This window comes from Manis javanica, chromosome 7 (assembly GCF_040802235.1).
Source record: "Manis javanica isolate MJ-LG chromosome 7, MJ_LKY, whole genome shotgun sequence".
Classification (NCBI taxonomy): Eukaryota; Metazoa; Chordata; class Mammalia; order Pholidota; family Manidae; genus Manis; species Manis javanica.
The window spans coordinates 106,682,824-106,706,259 of record NC_133162.1 but is presented as its reverse complement, the minus strand read 5'-3'; the positions used below and the strand labels follow the sequence as shown (position 1 = coordinate 106,706,259).

The following is a 23,436-nucleotide window of genomic DNA, read 5'->3' as shown; positions in this document are numbered from 1 at the left end:
ACACACACCCCAGCACCTGGGAATCTGGGGAACTCTAGGTGACCTAAGCCCCTGAGCGGCAGCACAGCTTTGAAGCCCCTCATGGCGATAAGCAGCCTGTCAGTCATTCCTCCAACTGGCACGGACCCCAACACACTGGCCTAGTAGTGGGAGAGTGGCGGCACGCAGCAGGGGAGGCAGTGCCAGAGGGATCTGGGAGTGGTCCGCACAAGCCCACGGCAGCAGCAGCCAAGCAGCCCAGGGCTGGCCTGTGTGGGCCAGTGGTGGTGACACCAACAGAGTGGCCCACATGAGCCCGCAGCAGCAGCGCCAGAGGGGGACAGGAGCAGCCTGCACAAGACCGCGGCAGAGGCAACCAAGCAGCCTGAGAGTGGCCATGCGCGCCAGGCGTGGCAGAGCCAGAGGGGCCCAAGAGAGGCCCGAGTGAGCCCACAGTGGTACCAGAGGCGTCCGGGAGCAGCCCACAGGAGCTGGTGGCAGAGGGAGAGGAGCAGCCCAGGAGCAGCCACGCTCCCAGCAGCCGTCCAGTATCTCAGCCCAGTGCACAGCCACCTGGGCCAGACCCAAAGGCCACTGCTGGTACACAGCTTCCCGGTAGGGGCACCACTCACACGGGAGAGCACACCCGGCACACCTGCCACTCCCTACAGGGCTCTGCACTACTCTGATGGAGACCCTACCAACAAGAGCTTAGGAGACTAACCCGGTGGCTGCTCCAGCAGGGTGGGTAACCGACACAGGCAGCAGAGAAGGGCAAGGCAACCAGCAAGCAGGAAAGGACTTTGTTCTGCCAGCTGACACACATGCTTCTGGCCTACAGCTACCTCTATCACCATGAAAAGGCAGAAGAATTTAGTCCAGTCCAAAATAGTCCATACAACACCTGAGAGAGGATCTACAGAGACAGACCTAACCAGTCACCTGAGAGAGGATCTGCAGAGACAGACCTAACCAGTCTCCCTGAAAAAGAATTTAAAATAAAGGTCATAACCATGCTGATGGATCTGCAGAGAAGTATGCAAGAGCTAAGAAATGAAGTACAGAAGGAGATTACAGAAATGAAACAATCTCTGGAAGGACTTAAGAGCAGACTGGACGAGGTGCAAGAGACTGTAAATGGAATAGAAATCAGAGAACAGGAATGCAGAGAAGCTGACACAGAGAGGGATAAAAGGATCTCCAGGAATGAAAGAATATTAAGAGAACTGTGTGACCAATCCAAACAGAACAGTATTCACACTATAGGGGTACCAGAAGAAGAAGAGAGAGAAAAAGGGATAGCAAGTGTCTTTGAAGAAATAATTGCTGAAAACTTCCCCAACAGGGGAGGAAATAGTTGCTCAGCCCATGGATGCACACAGAACTCCCAACAGAAGGGACCCAAAGAGGACAAAATCAAGACACATAATAATTAAAATGGCAAAGATCAAGGACAAGGACAGAGTTTTAAAGGCAGCTAGAGAGAGGAAAAAGGTTACTTACAAAGGAAAACCCATTAGGCTATTATCAGACTTCTCAACAGAAACCTTACAGGCCAGAAGAGAATGTCATGATATATTTAATGCAATGAAACAGAAGGGCCTTGAACTTAGAATACTGTATCCAGCACGATTATCATTTAAATATGAAGGAGGGATTAAACAATTCCCAGACAAGCAAAAGTTGAGGGAATTTACTTACAACAAACCACCTCTACACGATATTTTAAAGGGACTGCTCTAAATGGGAGCACTCCTAAGGCTAAATAGATGTCACCAGAGAAAATAAAATCACAGCAAAGAAAGCATACCAACCAAACACTAAATAAAGACAAAAAATAAAATCAACTACCCACAAAAGCACTCAAAGGAAACAAAAAAGAGCACAGAACAAAACACCCAACATATGAGGAATGGAGGAGGAGGAATAATAAGGGAGAGAAATAAAGAATCACCAGAAAGTGTTCATAATAGCTCAATAAGTGAGTTAAATTAGACAGTAAAATAGTAAAGAAGCTAACCTTGAACCTTTGGTAACCATGAACCTAAAGCCTTCAATGGCAATAAGTACGTATCTTTCAATAATCACCCTAAATGTAAATGGACTGAATGCACCAAACAAAAGACACAGAGTAATAAAATGGATGAAAAAGCAAGACCCATCTATATCCTGCTTACAAGAGACTCACCTTAAACTCCAAAAACATGCACTGATTAGAAGTCAAGGGATGGGAATAGATATTTCATGCAAACAATAGGGAGAAAAAAGCAGGTGTTGCAGTACTAGTATCAGACAAAATAGACTTCAAAACAAAGAAAGTAACAAGAGATAAAGGATATTACATAATGATAAAGGGCTCAGTCCAAGCAGAGTATATAACCATTATAAATATATATGAACCCAACACAGGAGCACCAGCATATGTGAAACAAATACTAACAGAATTAAAGAGGAAATAGAATGCAATGCATTCATTTTGGGAGACTTTAACACACCACTCACTCCAAAGGATAGATCCACAAAACAGAAAATAAGTAAGGACACAGATGCACTGAACAGCACACTAGAACAGATGGACCTAATAGACATCTATAGAACTCTACATCCAAAAGCAACAGGATACACATTCTTCTCAAGTGCACTTGGAACATTCTCCAGAATAGATCACATACTAGGCAACAAAAAGAGCCTCAGTAAATTCAAGAAGATTGAAATCCTACCAATCAACTCTTCAGACCACAAAGTTATAAAACTAGAAATAAATTGTATAAAGAAAGCTAAAAGGCTCACAAACACATGGAGGTTTAACAACATGCCCCTAAATAATCAATGGATCAATGACCAAATAAAAATAGAGATCAAGCAATATATGGAAACAAATGACAACAACACAAAGCCCCAACTTCTGTGGGACACAGCAAAAGGGGTCTTAAGAGGAAAGTATACAGCACTCCAGGCACATATAAAGAAGGAAGAACAATCCCAAATGAACAGTCTAATGTCACAATTATTGAAATTGGAAAAAGAACAAATGAGGCCTAAATTCAGTAGAAGGAGGGACATAATAAAGATCAGAGAAGAAATAAATAAAATTGAGAAGAATAAACCAATAGCAAAAATCAATGAAACCAAGAGCTGGTTTTTGAGAAAATAAACAAAATAGATAAGCCTCTAGCCACACTTATTAAAAGAAAAAGAGAATCAAAACACATCAACAGAATCAGAAACTAGAAAGGAAACATCACAACGGACCCCACAGAAATACAAAGCATTATTAGAGAATACTATGAAAACCTATATGCTAACAAGCTGGAACACCTAGAAGAAATGGACAACTTCCTAGAAAAATACAACCTTCTAAGACTGACCAAGGAAGAAACACAAAATCTAAACAGACCAATTACCAGCAACAAAATTGAATAGGAAATCAAAAAACTACCCAAGAACAAAACCCCCAGGCCAGATGGATTTACCTCGGAATTTTATCAGACATACAGAGAAGACATAACACCCATTCTCCTTAAAGTTTTCCAAAAAATAGAAGAGGAGGGAATACTCCCAAACTCATTCTATGAAGCCAACATCACCCTAATACCAAAACAAGGCAAAGATCCCACCAAAAAAGAAAAGTACAGACCAATATCCCTGATGAATGTAGATGTAAAAATACTCAACAAAATATTAGCAAACTGAATTCAAAATACATCAAAAGGATCATACACCATGACCAAGTGGGATTCATCCCAGGGATGCAAGGATGGTACAACATTCGAAAATCCATCAACATCATCCACCACATCAACAAAAAGGAGGACAAAATCATATGGTCATCTCCATAGATGCTGAAAAAGCATTTGACAAAATTCTACATCCATTCATGATAAAAACTCTCAGCAAAATGGGCATAGAGGGCAAGTACCTCAACATAATAAAGGCCATATATGATAAACCACAGACAACATCATACTGAATAGCGAGAAGCTGAAAGCTTTTCCCCTGCGATCGGGAACAAGACAGGGATGCCCACTTTCCCCACTGTTATTCAACATAGTACTGGAGGTCCTAGCCATGGCAATTAGACAAAACAAAGAAATACAAGGAATCCAGATTGGTAAAGAAGAAGTTAAACTGTCACTATTTGTAGATGACATGATATTGTACATAAAAAACCCTAAAGACTTCACACCAAACCTACTAGAGCTAATATCAGAATTCAGCAACTTTGCAGGATACAAAATTAACACACAGAAATCTGTGGCTTTCCTATACACTAACAATAAACTAATAGAAAGAGAAATGAGGAAGACAATTACATTCACAATAGCATCAAAAGAATAAAATACCTAGGAATAAACCTAACCAAGGAAGTGAAAGACCTACACCCTGAAAACTATAAGGCACTCTTAAGAGAAATTAAAGAGCTCACTAACAAATGGAAACTCATCCCATGCTCCTGGCTAGGAAGAATTAATATCGTCAAAATGGCCATCCTGCCCAAAGCAATATACAGATTCGATGCAATCCCTATCAAATTACCAACAGCATTCTTCAATGAACTGGAACAAATACTTCAAAAATTCATATGGGAACACCAAAGACCCCAAATAGCTAAAGCAATCCTGAGAAGGAAAATAAAGTGGGGGGGATCTCACTCCCCAACTTCAAGCTCCACCTCAAAGCCACAGTAATCAAGACAATTTGGTACTGGCACAAGAACAGAGCCACAGACCAATGGAACAGAATAGAGACTCCAAACATTAACCCAAACATACATGGTCAACTAATATTCGATAAAGGGGCCATGGACATACAATGGGGAAAGGACAGTCTCTTCAACAGATGGTGCTGGCAAAACTGGACAGCTACATGTAGGAGAAGGAAACTGATACACAAAAGTAAATTCGAAATGGATCATAGACTTGAATGTAAGTCATGAAACCATAAAACTCTCAGAAAAAAACATAGGCAAAAATCTCTTAGACAAACATGAGCGACTTCTTCATGAACATATCTCCCCGGGAAAGGGAAACAAAAGCAAAAATGAACAAGTGAGACTGTATCAAGCTGTAAAGCTTCTGTACAGCAAAGGACACCATCAGTAGAAGAAAAAGGTATGCTACAGTATGGGAGAATATATTCATAAATGACAGATCCAATAAAGGGTTGACATTCAAAATATATAAAGAGCTCATGCACCTCAACAAACAAAAAGCAAATAATTCAATTAAAAAATGGGCAGAGTAGCTGAATAGATAGTTCTCTAAAGAAGAAATTCAGATGGCCAACATACACATGAAAAGATGCTCCACATAGCTTGTCATCAGAGAAATGCAAATTAAAACTACAATGAGATATCATCTCACACCAGTATGGATGGCTACCATGCAGACAAACAACAACAAATGCTGGCGAGATTGTGGAGAAAGGGGAACCCTCCTACACTGCTGGTGGGAATGTAAATTAGTTCAACCATTGTGGAAAGCAGTATGGAGATTCCTCAAAATGCTCAAAATAGAAATACCATTTGACCCAGGAATTCCACTTCTAGGAATTTACCCTAAGAATACAGCACTCCAGTTTGAAAAAGACAGATGCACTCTATGTTTATCGCAGCACTATTTACAATAGTGAAGAATTGGAAGCAACCTAAGTGTCTATCAGTAGATGAATGGATAAAGAAGATGTGGTACATATACACAATGGAATATTATTCAGCCATAAGAAGAAAACAAACCCAACCATTTGCAACAACATGGATGGCACTAGAGGGTATTGTGCTCAGTGAAATAAGCCAGGTGGAGAGAGAAAAGTACCAAATGATTTCACTCACATGTGGAGTATAAGAACAAAGAAAAACTAAAGGAACAAAACAGCAGCATAATCACAGAACCCAAGAATGGACTCACAGTTATCAAAGAGAAAGGGTGGGAGGAAGATGGTGGGAAAGGCGGGATAAGGGTGGGGAAAAGAACGGGAGCATTACGATTAGCATGTGTAATGTAGCAGGGGTGGCACAGGGAGGTTTGTACAACACAGAGAAGACTAGTTGGGATTCTGCAGCATCTTACTATGCTGATGGACAGTGACTGTAATGGAGTTTGTGGGGGGGACTTGGTGAAGGGGGGAGCCTAGTAAACATAATGTTCTTCATGTAATTGTAGATTAATGATATCAAAAAAATGAATTTAATAAAAAAATTGGTTTATACACAGACTTTTAAAATAAAATTGCATTAATGATTTCAAAAAAAAATTAGCAACAGGTATCTGACACATCAAGCAGAGCAGTAAGGGAAAGGCAGCAATAGGCTCAATGGCAGCAAAGCAAAAGAATAGAAAAGGCAATTTTTATTTCTTTGTAAGACAACAAAAAAAACTAAAAATAAAGGATGGTGAAGCATGACACACTCTGTGGCTCAGCAGAGAACAATATCTATGTAAAAATAATAACATAGGCTCTGCTCATTGATTTAAATATTTTGATACAAGTATTCTGAAAGGAGGCAGGCAAGGGGGAGAAGTGATGGGTGGATGAGAGATAAATCCTCAACTGACCTAGAAGGAAATCAATAGGAAATATTTAATTTGTATAAATCAAGAAATATCAGTATGGAGCATGTAAGAAACATGGAAGAGCAAAAAGAACTGAAACTGCCTGTCTCCACGGAGAGGAACAGGGAGGCAACATGCCACCATAACATCTCAAAGTAAGAATTAGAGTAACAGTTAAACTTCTATGTGCACCTCTTCTCCTTGTAAAAGAGGTCTTCTACTCTTTCCAGAGATGATCAGAAGTGGTACTGGAACCAACAGCCCAGGAAATAATACAGATCACTCATTTTCATATTTACTGATTTATAAGTCTGACTTTGACTTTCATTAGTGTTATATTCTCTCCTCAATACATATTTCAAGTTCTTGAAAATCAGGGATCATATTTTCTATTTCTTGAGTCTCACCACTTTTCAAACCTCTTAAATACACACACACAGACACACACACACACAGACCCCCAAGTCAGTTACCTTCATTCTACAAGTACTTAGTGTGCTAGGCATATCTTAAGTAACAGCTATTTATCCTCTAGGTGCTTGGGCTGTATCAGTGAATAGAATTGGCAGAATTTCTGTCCTGAGGGTGCCTAGCACTATTTAGAGAAAAAGATTATATTATATAGATAATATGGACTTTTTCTAACTTATTGGGAACATTATAAAATTAGTACCCGTTATCTCTAAGGACAAATAATTAAATTTTTGCAGTGAACTCCATGCCATATATGTCTATGTTTTTTTGATACCACAGAAATAACACCATTGAGACTATATTATATATAGCCCTTAGGTAAATTAGTATATTAGTATTCACAGAATTAAAATTATTTCAATTTAATTAAATTCCCAAAAGAAATATGTCATGAACTTCTAGCACATATTGAAAAATTTAGCTCTTTCCTAATAACATTTATTTTCTCTAAGATTCATAAATCTTAAATATATACATACATGTACATGCAAATATATATTGTGTGTATATATATATGTGCAATTTTTTCTTAAAGTAGTTCCAACACTAAAATCATTATTACTAAAGCTATAATTAAATATTAACCTAATCAAGATTCTTTTTTCTTATATAATGTCATTTTCATAATCCATTTTTTTCTTCCAAAAATATTGATTCTAACATATCTGCTTAGTTCTTAGAACATAGGTCAGTATTCTCACCCTTTTCATCACCGGGAAGGAGCTACTGAAATTAAAACTTTCCAGGAGTCTGTTAAATAGAAAGTTGTAGATCTAAAAAGTCAGTGAAATTACTTGTGACCATTTATTAATGAAATATATTTAGCTGTCAAATTAATCTCCCCTTTTCTGTGTATCTGAGGAAGAAAAGTATGTAAAAATTGCATAATGTAAAAACAAAAATAAACATTTCAAACATCAAATTATTATATAATAATAATAAACATAACCACTAACATTTATTGAGTAGCCATTATACATTAGGTGTTTAAATACATTGTTTTACTTAATTTTCAAAATAGTCCTGTGAAGCATTTATTATCCTCAGTTGTGGATGGATAAATAGGGCTCAGAGAACTTAAGTAACTTTCTCCTGTTTGGAGACTTAGGATTTGAATGTGGGTCTTCCCACATATGAAGCTCTAGCTCATCCTAGTATACTTGAGTGATCTCTTAGGATGATTTAAGGCTATTATTAAAAGAACCTTTCAAAAAAAGACAAATGTGCTTTTTTTTCCTTTCACACCTTATTATTCATAGCAAAATTTGTTTACCATTCTTTTTATAAACTCACTTGCAAAATGTAATTCGGTGTGATAAAAAATGTTCTGGAACTAGAAAGTGGTGATGTTTCTACTACACTGTGAATATACGAAATGTCACAGAATTGTAATTGTATGCTTTAAAATGGTTAAAATGGTAAACTTTATGTTAAGTGTATTTTACCACAATATATATTTTTAAAATATCACTTGGCCCAAAGGAGTTACATTAGAAAGTTATCCTCTACATGTACAGGATCACAAACTTCAAGGCCACGTCTTCATTTCTAAGGTTACATATTTTAATTCTACCTCTCTGTCAGTGACTTCTAAAATTACATATCTAGCAGAGACTTTTCCTCTGAAATCAGACCCACACATCCAACTTCCGGTCAACATGTCCTCATAAATTTCTAGCAGGCTCCAAAATGTAACATTCCCAGAACCAAGCCCCTTCTCAGTCAGCCCACATTACATGTTGGTGACTCCACCCTTCAGGTGCCTAGGGCGAAGCCTCTGTATCACCCTGTGTCTCTTTCCCTTCCCTACCCCCACCCACATCAGTACGTCATCATGGCTTCACGTTAGAGCAGGGTTTCTCAAGCTGGGCACTACGGATATCTCAGTGCCCAATAAAACTTTGCTGTGAGGGGCTATCCTGTGCATTTTAGGATGTTTTGCAGCTTCCCTGGCTTCTGCTCACAGATGTCAGTAGTACATCCCAGCTGTAACAACCAAAAACATCATTAGATACCATCAAATGTCTTGAATAGTCTTCACCCTGATAACCCCATGGCTCTCTCATTTCCTGCAGGTCTTCACTTGAAGTTACCTCCTGGGTGAGGCATCCCACAGCCCACCTACTTAACGTGTCAGTCTCACCCATCACTGCATATCCCTCTACCTTGCCTTATCTTTCCTTCTAAGCACCACCTAACATACTCTCTTTCTAACTTTTCAGTCATGTTTATTGCCCTGTTCATGGGGACTGAAGATGTGTCTGTTTTACTCTCAATTTATCTCACATGCTTGTATCAGTGCTGGATACATAGTAAGGACTTGACAAGTATTAGTGGAATGATTGAAAGTCTTAGAACCAATATTGAGGGATTTTTTAAGATACCACTAGTGACTGTGGTCCCTGAGACCATGATCTGTTCATCTCTACAAAGCATGCAGACATGAACAATGACCTATTTACTTAGAACAACAAGCAACATCATTCCTTATCTGATGCACTTCTTGATGTGATCTTTCTTTCTTGGCATGGATGATAGATTGCTTGGCAGCAAATATAGATCAGAAGATCTCATCACAAAGATGACAGGTATTCAACAGCCTTGGGATCAATGATCCCACAACCTAGAGCTCATCAGACTCTCTCAGAAATCCTCAGCAATATAATATATTGCTCACTTATTATTCACCAATCCATTGTTTTTCCAAACCCAGGACACACTTAGAAATGCCTCTAATTTGGATGAGGTTCACTAATATCTAACCTATGGACTCAGGAGGAAAACAATAGCTGCTAGCAAAGAGCTTAAGGGGTTGACACTACAATCTAAACCCAGAGAATGGCTTCTATGTTTCTAAAAATAAAGTATATTTATCTGAGTCTTCATGGAAATGTTTAAATTCCACATTACATTGGACCTGAGTTGCTGGATTTGGTAATATACTCCAAAAATGCAGCTAATTTCAACTACAATAGTTTTTTCAAAAATAATCCAAATGAAATATAATAAACTAATGCATAAGCAGGTAACAGGTTCTAAGATGTTGAGGCTGTCTTTGAAGGTGATGACCCACAATTTTTCTGGGGTATATATCTGCTCAAATTGATGTATTGCTTATCTTTAAAATAATATTGCACTCATGTACTATTTATAGTAGAAGAATAATTGAGATGCAAACAAATAGAAGAAAAGATAAAGTAACAGAACACTGGCTAAATAAATTACTGAATAAAAATACTGAAGAATACTATACAACCATTAAAATGCAAAATTGACCCATGTGAATTAATACGCAATGTTCATCAAGGCATTGTTACATGGTGAAAACAAGTGGCAAAAAAGGATGTATAGTGTGATTCTGATTGTATGAAGCAAAGTGTGTACATGTGTGTACATACATGTCCATAGGAATTAGATATTTTCAGGTCCCCATTCTCCACCTTTCTGTACTCCATGCCCAAGATGCTGGTCAGTATGGAACATCACTGGGCTCTCTTGCCTTGTAACTTCCTGTTGGATTGAGCCAATGGGACCCTGGCAGGAGATGTGAGGACAACAGCTGTTTATTCCCTTAGCTGCCTTCCTACTTTTCACTACAGGTTGGATATATCCCTTTAATAGCCATGGCATCTTTCAGGCATCTTCTCCATGAAGTTTTCTCTGCGATTCCAGAAAATGCTTTTTTCCTTTGTCCTTGCAGATCCAGAAGTCAAAAAGATTGATACTAGCTCAGAGGCACTCTCCAATTCTTAAACTCTGCTCACACTTTCCCACTTCTGTAAATAGTCCTCTTATTAAACTCCTCTCAGTTACCTACTTTGCACGTACCAATGCCTGTTAGCAGAACCCTAACTAATAATAATAGGAATGCTTTCTGTGTGTGTGTATTTTGCATGATTTATATACACAAATATGTATACAGATGTATTTGCATGCACAAGGAAAATTTCTGAAGGATACGTAAGAGATTGGAAAGTAAAATACAAAAGTCTGGACTTTTGCTTTTAATTTCGTACCTTAAGTTTTTTATACTTTTAAACTGTCTGGTCATATACAAGCAATAAATTTGTAGTTTAAAAGCAAAACCAAAGGAAAAATATATATTACTCCTTTTAGATGGCACATTAAGGAGGGAAAGAAGTAATGAATTACAGAGAAAATGAGAGTGATGGTACAGATGTTCATTTTGAACAATGCAACCAATGTGTCTGACAGGAAGCATTTTAACTTGGAAACTTTAGGTTTGACGGTTATCAAACCATTTATCCACTTTAGAGTGGGTCTGTACCATTTTGTTCCAAAAGCAGACTTCTTTTTCAAATTTGCTTCAAAATAAGTCCATTTTCTTAACACATTTCATTCATGTTCCAAATTTGCTACTTTCCATTTTAATGGCTTTTTTTTGAGAACTTTAGGCAAGGGGATAGTCATATAAATGAACTTATATTTGATAAAATGTTTCATCTTTTATGATTAAGACAAACTAGCCCCATTCACATAAATGCAATATTGACTTTTAGTACTATTTCTAAAGCTAACTAAAACTATTATGAGGTAAAAAATGCAAATCACTAATGTGGTATTAGATCCCACAATTAAATTAATTTATAGGGGCTTTAATGTAATTAAATTTCCTCCAGACTGTATTGCTAATGGTGCTGAGTTTTTACTTCATACACTTTAAAGCATAATTCCCTTTCATTTTTATAAAGTCATTTAAATACTACAAATATCACTTTCTACATATTTCCATGGTGGCATAATTCATGCAGACTATCTGATTTAAAATGAAAATGAAAACTCTTTAAGGACTACACTTCAAATGAGTCTAAGAAAACTCTTTGAGGACTACACTTCAAATGAGTCTAAGAAAACTCTTTGAGGACCACACCTCTTCTGCAACATCACATTTTCCAATTCTAAGATACTAAGTGTATAAGTTATCTGTATTTGCAAGAATGGACTCTTGAAACAGTCATAAATATTTTAAGTGATCTCATTATGAAACTTAAAGAAAATAAAAATCTAGAGCAAAGAAAACTATCAGTGACACAAAAAGCCAAGATGTATGGAGTTCATAATTCAAATGAATAAAATTCAATTTAACAGATCTCTTCCACAGCCAAATTAAGGAACTATTCAGAACATAAGTTATATGCAAGCCTCCGAGTCTCAACTCATTTTATTTATATACTTACATTTAAGACAGCTAAGGATCTCAAAACACATTAGAGCAACTTCATAGTCATAACTAATGAGTAAAGCTATTAGGAGAATTTTTCATATTCCTAAACCTAGATATATAGGATCTGTGCTAGAAAATATTCAATGATAAATAGCTAACTACTTCGCACCCCTAAAGAAAGAGACATACAGATTGGTCCTAAGTGTTTTTAGCTGAGGCTCTGCACTAAATTCAGATGTCACTTTTGCTACAAATGTGCTGCACGGTGATGATGTATTTGACAAAGGAGAAGTAGATGTGACTATGGAAATCGAAATGTTAATTGACAGTAACATGAAAATCCAGAAAGATAAAAAGCATCATGGATGGAGGTGACAATTATACAGACATAAAATTCAAATGTAAGCTTTATTTGTAAAAAGAAGAGTCTATTTTTCCTCTCTGGATATTTCCCACTATTCTACAAATAAAAACAAGGATGGAGAATATTCTTTTCATTAATGCAAATAGGTCAAAGGAATAGCCAGGACATTCCTACCTGGTTTCCAGATGAATTGATTTTCCTTCTTGCCTTCCAAATGAGCTGCATGGAACAGCAAAAGAGAAAGTACTAGAAATAGCTTCCTCATGCTCCTCCATATCCCGTGAGTAACAACCAAATTTCCCTTGGAAAACATTCTTCAGATTGTCAGCCTCTTGAATTGCCTATTCCTAAAAGAAAAAAAAAGGCAAGTAGGTAAGTTTCTTCCATACAGAAATTGTAAAAACTTGCCTTGATTGCTAGAACCTTTATCATGATGGCATCACCAAGTTTCTATCGCTGTAAAGAGTACATATAATAGTCACATTTTAAGGTCAGCAGTTAATTAGCCATGTTTTCGGTCCTTATCCACTGAAGACATTATTAATTCTAGGGACTCCACAGTCTCCTGTTCAGTTTATTTTTGTTTTTAAAAGCAGGGTTGGCAGATACCTAGTATGTTTCCTCCTCCTACTCAGTCAAACTCGTGACTAAGAAAGAAAGATATGCATTCATGGCAAAGTCCACAATAGGGTGAGGAGTGCCTAAGAAAGTCAGATGGGAAGGTTGAGAAGGAGGCAATGAGGTCTAGTGTGGCAAGAAAAAAGAGGGAAATCTCACACAAGGTAATATTTGAGAAGAGCCTCAGGGAATAAGGGCTTGAAGGAGCAGGAAAAGATGTTCCTTCCAGGAAGGAAGGCGCTGAAATGCATTTGGTGTTTGGAGACTGCTGAGTGGGCCACTGGCTGCTGGATGGACATGAAGGGGAGGGAGGAACAGGTGGAGATGAGATTTAGAACACAGACTGAGGACCCAATTACAGAGAGCTGTGAATGTCACGTGGGGGATTTTTACTTCATTCTGTAAATGATAATAAGATTCACAGGAGAGCAAATGACTTAAATAACTGACCTCAGTGCATAATGGATGACTGGTAGATGATGCTAAAAAGACTGAGGCCAGTTTAGGAAACTGGTGAAATAATCCAGGCAAGTACTGACGAATGAAAGGATCGGCAGAGATGTGAAAGGTAGTGCAGAGGCAGGATTAAAAGGATTTGGTTAACAACTGGATGAGCTGTGAGAGGGCAAAGATGAAAAAATACAGCAAGACTACAAATCTGGAGGATTGCAGCAGGGAACCGCTTTACCAGAGAGGAGAAATGGGAAGAGGGGCAGGATTGAAAAGGAAGACAAGAATTCCCTTTAGAGCATATTATGTCTGATGTGCCTATAGAGTAACCAGGCAGAGTTTCCCAAAAGATAATAATATAACTCCACCTGAAATTTAGGCTATCTGAGATACTCACAATACATGTATGAGGAAATTATATTAAAATACATGGATAGAAGCAGTAATAAGATTGAATAGTAAGAGGATATCATGGGTAGAAGTCATTGCCCCAAATATTTACCCACAAAACTGCTAGAAGTGGGCAGCAAATCTGACTGTGAGCTTCTTACCGAGCAAAGAAAGGAAGTAGCTACTATAGCCTTAATGTATGCAGGAGAAAATTACATCTTCTTTTTGTTTTAGGAAAAGCGATTGCCCCATTCCCAAGCACTGATAGGATTTACCCCGAGAGTCCTCATAAATACGGGTGATGTGCTGAGCAATATACTGAATGTCGCCTCTTCAAATAAACAGACAATGGCAAGCCACATGCAGAGGAGTCCCCTGGCACTCCCAGAACACTCTTAGGGTACAGTGGCAGAGCACAAATCAGTAAAAATGATTCTACAAGGAGTCAAGCAATGAAGTTCAAGTGCACAGCTCTTTGATGGCCAGCCTGGAACCTGGGATTAAAAAAAAAAAATCTGTATTGAACAACCAAAAGCTCTTTTTCAACTTTCTGTATTACATGCCAATACGATGTTAGAGTAGGTAGATAGCCAAACATGAGCAGGGAAGGGAGTGGGAACATTGGCTGACCGTTGGCTTATATTTTACATACTGCATGTAAGCTGTTCTCGTGGGATGTGTGGACTGAGAATGTAAATTAAACTGTAGACAAGCTGAAACCAGCTAGTTACAAGATGGAGGAAACATTCACCCAACTTCACCCAGAAGCTCATTATACCCCCATTACCATGGCATCAGCATTGCGGCTGTGTCCCCCCCTTACTGGGATGAATGCCAGGACAGTTCCAATGGAACAAATACAGACAAAACTCCCCCCACCTGACGTGAGGGTGCAGCAAGCCCCACTCTGAGAAGACTCTGCCTGTTCCCTTTGAAACCTAACCCTACTTGATAAATATGCATCTCCTTTTATGGAAAAAATCTCCCTATTGTTTCCTTGAGGCAGCCTCCCCTGGGGTCTGCCTGTGTTTAACTCCCAAGTGAGTACTTTGACTTTCTTTAAACTCTTATTTTCCAATAAACTCCTAAAACTCAACCACTTTTGTATCCATCCTTGAATTCTTTCTCACGACAAGAACAAGAACCTGCCTCTGATAACATTGAGAATAAAAGTGGAGTGTTCCAGCTTATGAAATAAAATAAAATAATAAAATGCAATAAAATAAAGCTCTCTTACTTGACTGTCTCCAAGAGTGACCTGTAAGGTTATTTCATGGGACCTTCAGGGCATCATTGGACACAATTCAAAAAACCTCTGGCCTAGAGGACTGAACTGGCCACACTGTTCCTTGTAGCAAACATCTAAGAGAATGATTTTACCACAGCTGTGCTTTTGCTAAAGGGTAGACAACATGGATATTAATTTTAATTTATTATAAGGCTACAACTTCAGATAAAAATGTGTTTTAGAGTCCTGAATCCTAAGCTATTGTTATTATTACTATTAATAAAGTAATTAGCTAGCAGAACCAGCTCTCTGCTAAGGCAACTTCTTTTCTGACAGGAAATCACCAGGATTTAGATGACATTGTCCATCCTCATTAGTGGAAGACATACACCCAGCATAGCTAAAAATATTGTCAAATAAACAAAAGTGAAGAAGGACCAAAAACTACCCTATTTATGTATCTATATATTTGCTACATTCTAAATGGCCTTAGGTGGGAAGCTAAAAAAAAAACAAAAAGACTTACAAGAATTAGGAGTTCCAGTGAGACTGTACTTGAACTAGAATGATCAAAAATTTGTATAAAAATATCTTGAATTTTGTACCATTCTTTGGATTTTAATGCAAAAAAAACTTTTAATGAACTTAACCCAGGCAGCTGGGAGCCCTGGTCTCCTCTGAGGTTTCTCACCAGCCCACAGCCTGTACTTATTTTGCCAAGGGACCCAATGTCTTTAAGCTTCTTCTGTGTTCACCTCAAGCCACGGAAGATCACAGGACAGTGTGGCGCCTACTGGACACTTGTGAGCACCATATCCCTGGCCAGCACCGACTAACATGGATAGTGCCAGTAGAAACCAAAGACTGATCAAGACCCCTGAAACATCTGAAATATAGGTCTTAGAGAATGAATAAAAGTATGTCAATCAAGGACAGCACAGCAACTGTACTCCTAAAAACACCCACACATTTTTAGTGTCTGTATTACCTATAACCCTATACCTCACTACCACCCCTTTCCCAAGAATCTTGAGGACAGAGATGGGGAAACTAGATTGGATAAAGCTTTTGCCCTTGCCACACCATATGCTTCACATACATAAGTAAAATGAGAACCTCTGCTCAGTTGGTGGAAGGTGCAGGATGGAATCTGACCAGTAAACCGTGTTGCTTCTCTTTCCTCCAAATGCCTAAAACTCACTAAATTATTCCTTGAAAGACACTGGAAATCATTCTTGTATCCATTACTTGAAAAGCCACATGAGAGTTCACAATAAACAAAATGAGAGAATACATGAAATAATTAGAGACTCCACTCCTCTATTTGTATAACAGAAAGGGAAAAATACTATAACTATGATAAAAAATACATATTATGCAGGAAGCATGTGCTACCCACGATGGCATAAACAATTTACATCGTGGACATTTGGTTTACAAATCAACTTATTTACTATGTATCTTAGCATCTGAAATGTATTTGTAAGGTTAGCTCTAAACTGATGAATACTAAGAGAAATAAAAAAATAAACAATTTCTCCTGTTAGTCTCAGTTTTCTAATTATGTAAAGGCCAATCAAAGTATGAAAAATGTGTTCTTACACCTCATATGCATTTCATTTTCTCTTAAATGTACTCTTATCAATGAAGTCCTTAAATATTTAAAAGGCACAAAACTTTAAAAAAATAAAATAACAACTGTTGTAATTTGCTTTCAACCTGAAGGAACAGCAATGAGTGGGCAAAAAGCAAACCTGCCTTGTGCATATCTCCCTAGTGCCATCTCATGGTAACTGGGCACAGAAGATGGTTCAGTAAAGGTGGCTGAGCAACAGCGCTGGAGGAAAGGATGCCCAGCGTCAAGCTGGTATAACTGACCACGATGGTGACTCCAGTTAGTGGCCTGTTGCAAGTGACTGTTAACTACATACTGCTAGAGAAAGCACAGAAACGTTACCTTTTCCAGCCAGCTGCCTAATTTCTGGTTGCAATATTGTGCATTCCATTTCATCTTTCATAATCTGCCCATACACAGAATATTGATCTAAATACTTCATTACCTTTCACCAAAGCCCTGTGAAGTAGGTTTTCATATTTCCCCCATTTTAGAGATGTGGAAACTGAGACATGCGGGGTTACATGCAAGTCCAGGGTCACAGAGGTAGTAAACTGAAGGCAAGTGGTTTCAGCGGAATTCCTCTGAAGCAAGAGAGACTAGTACTGTAACCCAAAACCAATACAAGCAATTTTTCATGACCCTGTAAATGTAGCTCCTTCAAATCCCTATGCAAGATCTCTCAGTTCACACAAGGCAATGTATGTATCATTTCACATGATCCTCACAGAATACTATGAGCAATTATTCCTATTTTTTCAGATGTAAAAGAGACTAATCATTAGGATGTTAAGTAATTATTCTAAGGTCACCTTAGCCAGAAAATGTCAAAGCTGGATTACAGAACAGGCCTGACATCACAGCCCCCAGTTGTTTATTGCACCACATATGCTGACCCTGGCAGATTATCAGGCCTCAGAACCTCACGGTCCTCATCTACCAAATGAAGAGGACAGTCATCCCATAACTCTTAGGGGAAAGGTAAAAGAGGGAAAGTATTTACATAAACTGATCAGAGAATGAGTGCTCACTAAACAAAGGATTACCATTGTTACTATCGTCATTCTCTCAAAATTCAGAAAAATCTTTTCTCCAGAAATATATAAGCAGCCTGAATGCAATCCTGCCCTACAGCAAAGGAATGAGAGATGATATTTTCAAACCTCCCATCTCATGACTTTGTGCCACACTTCTGAAGAGCTAAAAGCACTCCATACCAAGAATCCCATTAAAGATTCACACTGACCCCCTGAAAGAGAAAAAATGTGTATTATCATCTCTATTTTTCTGAGAAAGTAACCTCTGGCCTCATGATGAGATGATGTTTAGTAACTTCCTCATGCCTTTTAACCATCAGTCTCTTCCTCCACGCAGTTCACTCTGCAGAATCCTAAATTAAGTCAATATGAGCCTAGGATACTGGCATGCATACCACAAAAATACACAATCATGTGGCTTTTGGTTTACTGCACTGCTAAATATTTTCAATTTACTGTATTAATAAATGCACAATGCAGTAGGTTGGCATCATATAATGAGGGCATAGAAAATTTTGCACAAAGTCCACACAAGTATTTTACATATCTCTGAACAAAGTTGTGCCACAGGAAATAACAGACAGAAAAAGGGCTTAAAACCAGTTTGCCAAAACTTTCAAAACTACATCTTGGTAGTTGCGGCAAGCATTGCTATATTTTCCCTTTGCAGAATGTCCACTTGTCCTGTTTAAAATATATACACGCACACGTATGTGTGCGTGTATATATGTGTGTGTCTGTATCAGTCACATTTCCAGCTTCCTTGTAGTTAGCATGCCCACAGGACAGTTGCGTCAATGATTTGCATGGTGTCAAAGCACAGAGGGAAACATCCCTTCTCCAATAAAAATATAAAACCTCACAGGAAAAAATGTGGTTCCTTGCCACAAGCTCCATCCCCCTTATCCCTTCCTGGCACACAGATACAATGCCTGGAGGTACCAGAGACATCCTGAGATGATGAGGATGAACACCACCTGCTGAGAATGCTGGAGTGGGGATGCAGTAGGAACCCAACTCATATGCCACTGTGGAGGTACAGGTATTGTCCTAGATTGTCAACCTTTGGATCTCTTAGTTTTAAGCCATTTTTGTGTTTGTGTTTTCTGTTACATGAGCTGAAAGCAACTCTAACTCCTACAGTATCCTCATCCCTAGATGCTGGGGGTCTGTTTACAGACATACGTGTCCATTGGTATGTGTGTACCTCCTTCTACTTCTACAGACTGAACTTCTCCCAGGGTTCAAACAATGTACTGAAACTATAAACCTGAATGTGCATGTCCCTATTTCTTTTTTGTTTTATTAAGGTATCACTGGTATACACTCTTACGAGTTACTACATTCACCCTTATTATCAAGTTCCTCCCCATACCCCATTGCAGTCACTGTCCATCAGTGTAGTAAGATGACACAGAGTCTCTATTCATCTTCTCTGAGCTACACTGTCTTAACTATGACCCCACACACACCATGTACCCTAATCATGATACCCCCACAATCCCCTTCTCCCTCCCTCCCCACCCACACTCCCTGCACCTCCCCTTTGGTAACCACTAGTCCTTTCTTGGAGTCTGTGAGTCTGCTGCTGTTTTGTTCCTTCAGTTTTGCTTCATTGTTATACTCCACAAATGAGGGAAATCATTTTGTACTTGTCTTTCTCTGCCTGGCTTATTTCACTGAGCATAATACCTTCTAGTTCCATGTATGTTGTTGCAAATGGTAGGATTTGTTTCTTTCTTATGGCTGAATAGTATTCCATTGTGTATATGTACCACATCTTCTTTATCCATTCCACTCATAGGAATTTACCCAAAGAAAACAAGTTCTTAGATTCAAAAAGACACGCACCTCTATGTTTATTGCAGCACTGTTTACAATAGCCAAGATGTGGAAGCAAACTAAGTGCCCATCAGTAGATGAGTGCATGTCCCTATTTCTAAGCAGGTGAGCTTGATTTATTCACCATATTGCCTTTTTCAAGTAATACATGCAGGATTCAAAGAAAAGTACCTGTCATCTTTTTTTATAAGTATCCCTGCAGTGAAGAAAGGGTACTTCACATATAATGAACTATAAATAAAAGAGAAAGATAGAAATTACTCCGGTAAGCTGCCCCAGACTGCCCAATGAGAACAAATCCATCCATACAGACACAGTCTAACATGAGAACATACTTAGGTAGCTATTGTCTATGCAGTTGCCAAGCCCCACAAATTCTGAAGGTATTATGGATGCATTCTTGTAATTTGAGAACTACCCTGTCATCACCTCATGTAAAATACTCAGTCCCTCAGGGAATCATGGCCTCATTACCCCTAGCATTCCTGATTATTGTTAAAATCTTCCACTTCCTCTTTCTTAATTAATTTTTCACTTGGGGCAGGGATACCAACTTCCCCCCACCTTTTACTTCTCACTGGCCACTTCTCCTCAGCCTCCTTTTCTGGTATTTCCTCTCACTTTGACCTCTAAATGGATATGTCTCTGTCTTTAGAATTCTTTTCTTCTCCAACTTTGCTCACTTTCCAAGTGATCTTATCAAGACCCCCACACTTTGAATACCAGGCTGCAGGCTCCCATCTCTCCATCTCCACTCCCGTCTCTCCTCCTGACTTGTTCCCTGAACCTGTACGGCTAACTCACCACTGAACAAGTCCACGGGGTGTGTGATGGCAGTGCACATAATGGAACCTATGATTCCCCCATGTAGTCCACGGCCCAGTTCTCTCCTCAGTGTCCCCAGCTTCATAGTGGCATTACACTTCACAGCAGAAGCCCAGGAATCATGCTGACATCCTGTCTTCTGCTCACCTCTCAAAACTAAGCCATCAGCAAACTGAGTTGGCAACACCTTCACCATCTCTCCAGGGTCCTGCCACCTCCACCTCCCTTGCCCCTACCTTCCTAGTGTAAGCCACCATCATTTCTCCCCTGAGCTTCCTAACTGGGTTTCCTTCTCTCACTCTTGATCGCCTTCTATGCATTCTCTACAGAAAAACCAGGATAATCTCTGGGAAAGAAAAACACGCTCCCCTCCTTAGAATCCTCTCATGGCTTCCCATCACAGAATAAAATGTGAAGACCTGGCTAGTTGGACTTTTGCTTCCTCTTCTTCTTACTACTGTCCACTCTTCTAGCCTGGACACACTGGCCTCATTCTTGTTCCTCAAGATACAGCTTCTCAAAGTCCTCACACTGCCGGTTCCTTAGATATCCGCATGGCTGCTTCCTTGCTTCATTATTCATCAAAGATCTTCCCAGACCACCAGCTGTTCAGCACAGATGCAATCACTCTATCCTCTTGACGTTTGTTTGTTGATTGTAACACTCAGAAAAGATCAATACCTGACAATTTAGTGTAGATTGATTGGTTTGTTTTTTCTCATCTCCTCTGGTATCATTTGCTTGCTTTTTGTTCACTGCTATTTGCCCAAGTGCCTAAATAGGGCACCTGGAGAACAGTAGGTGTTCAATAAATATTTGCTAAATGAATGAATGGACTAGGAGTTACATTTGTACTTTTCTTTCTAGTTAATATTTTTAAATCTTGGACAATAATTTTAAGGAAGAGGCATTAGCATACAATGGAAAAGAGCCAGCTAGAAAAGCCCCTCTACCTGAAAATTTAGACCACTTTGAAATATATTAAAAGTCATTTCTAACATCCTAACATTTGGAACATAGGAAGCAATGTCCAAACACACAGATAATGAGATCTTGTCCAACACACAGAATTATCTGATGAAAATTTAAGATGGGATTAAAAGTGTTGATTCTCATTTTCTAAAGAATCAAATTTCCATGTTTTTTAGATGAAAAGTTACCAATTACTTTTTTAAAGCCCAAAGTATCTCCCAAACATAAAGTTTTATGCCTTTTATGGGAAAGGAATAAAATTATGAAATCAAAGAAAACAAAATATATCTAACAGGACTGGTTTCTACAATGTATAAGTTCCCGTGTCTCATCTAAGGACCTTGCTTGCATTATCATGCAACAAGTACTATCACTACTGAATGCCGCTCTGCTCCAATAACAGTTGTTGTCGGGATCCTAACCCTTGCATGTAAAGCAAAAAAGAAAACCATTGATTAAAATGTATGCTTGTCATTTTAATTTTACTGGCTACTATACTTTGTTTAGCTTAAAGAAAATGGAAATTATTTAAATTGAGAAATTAGTGGGTTATCTCTTAAATAACATTTAAGTTAGATTTTGTCCTGGCCAATGGTGAGGTTCATAACATCGTTGATTTCTTTTAGTTTGAGATTCTGAATTCTCTGCATTTTGCTTAGCAAAGTTAACTTGGTAGTTGTAAAACCCTGAAAATTATTTGGGCTTTGGTAAATAGCTGAAAAATTCCTCTCACTTTATAAATAAATTACAAACATTTCCACTCCCCCACTCCATTGGAAGAATAAGAAAAGTTCTATATTGTCTCTACTTTTTAAATCCTCAAGTGGAGAACTCTTTCTTTATAAAGTACCTATAATTAAAGTCAAAATAGTTTAATAAAAATAGTATGAAAAAAACGTAATCACTACAGAAAAAAATAAAATCTATATAATCTGGAGGAGCTTAGGTTAATTATAAAAAGAAAATGCATTCAGTTTGAAAGTATTACATTCTATAAAGAGTAATAAAGTTAGAACAATCACTTGTGTAGATATTGTAACAAATAAAATTGGCACATAATGGTGTTAGTCTGTAGTCTGTTCTGCTTAAAGGTGCAGGGAAGAATTTGATAATCTCTTTTTACCAGATTTTATAAATACATATATGTACATATTTATATCTATTATATATGTTTTGTGCAAATATGTGAATGCTGAGAAAGTGAGCTTTTGTGAGCTCACATTTAACACTCTAAAGAGCTTTATAAGAACTCAGTATAACTAGAATGTGTGAACAAGATAACATCCTCTTCTCAAATGCTATTGACCTTTGAAATTAAAAAAATACTTAATTACTCATTAATATTTTGTGCAATGTAAGATTCTAAATATTTAATGTCAGGAGAATTATCTAGTTAAGCTATAAATATAGCTTTGTATTCTCTTCATTAATTATGCATCTACTGTTGCAAGGGAACTTATTGAAAAAAGTGTCTACAGTTGACATAAAAAAAAACATGTTTATAAGCCTATGAAATTTTCTAGTGGTCTTTTTCAGTATCTTTTTTAAATTTTCATTTATATGGTTGGGCATTGACCATTAATAACTTGCTCATTAGATTCAGAAGATTTGATAGAATTTACTCTCATCCTGTCTCACCTCATTCTTCCTGAACGAATAGAGTGATATCTGAAAGAGAACATTCCAAACTAAGTTGAAATACAAAGGTGTTTTTAGATTCTTCTTTTATTGCATAAACCACAAGGAAAGCTGTAAGAACATACTTAACCAATAGAAAACAGATTACATTTTTCTACTAGCCTCTCCAGGGATTTTTTGTTTTTGTCTCTAGATGTATTATTAAACAGATCAACAAAGCCTGAAGGCAATTGTCTCAAAATATATTTTATTTGCCATTTCCCTATCT

At 38.1% G+C, this 23,436-nt stretch overlaps 1 protein-coding gene across 1 annotated transcript in view; it reads right to left on the bottom strand.

Moving 5' to 3' along the window:
- THSD7B (thrombospondin type 1 domain containing 7B) overlaps nucleotides 1-23,436 on the bottom strand; it is a 905,223-nt gene that overhangs the window by 752,359 nt on the left and 129,428 nt on the right. The window contains exon 2 of the mRNA XM_037020802.2: nucleotides 12,728-12,900. Coding sequence (XP_036876697.2) covers nucleotides 12,728-12,866 — 139 coding nt within the window. The 5' untranslated portion in view covers nucleotides 12,867-12,900. The remainder of the gene's footprint in view (nucleotides 1-12,727; nucleotides 12,901-23,436) is intronic.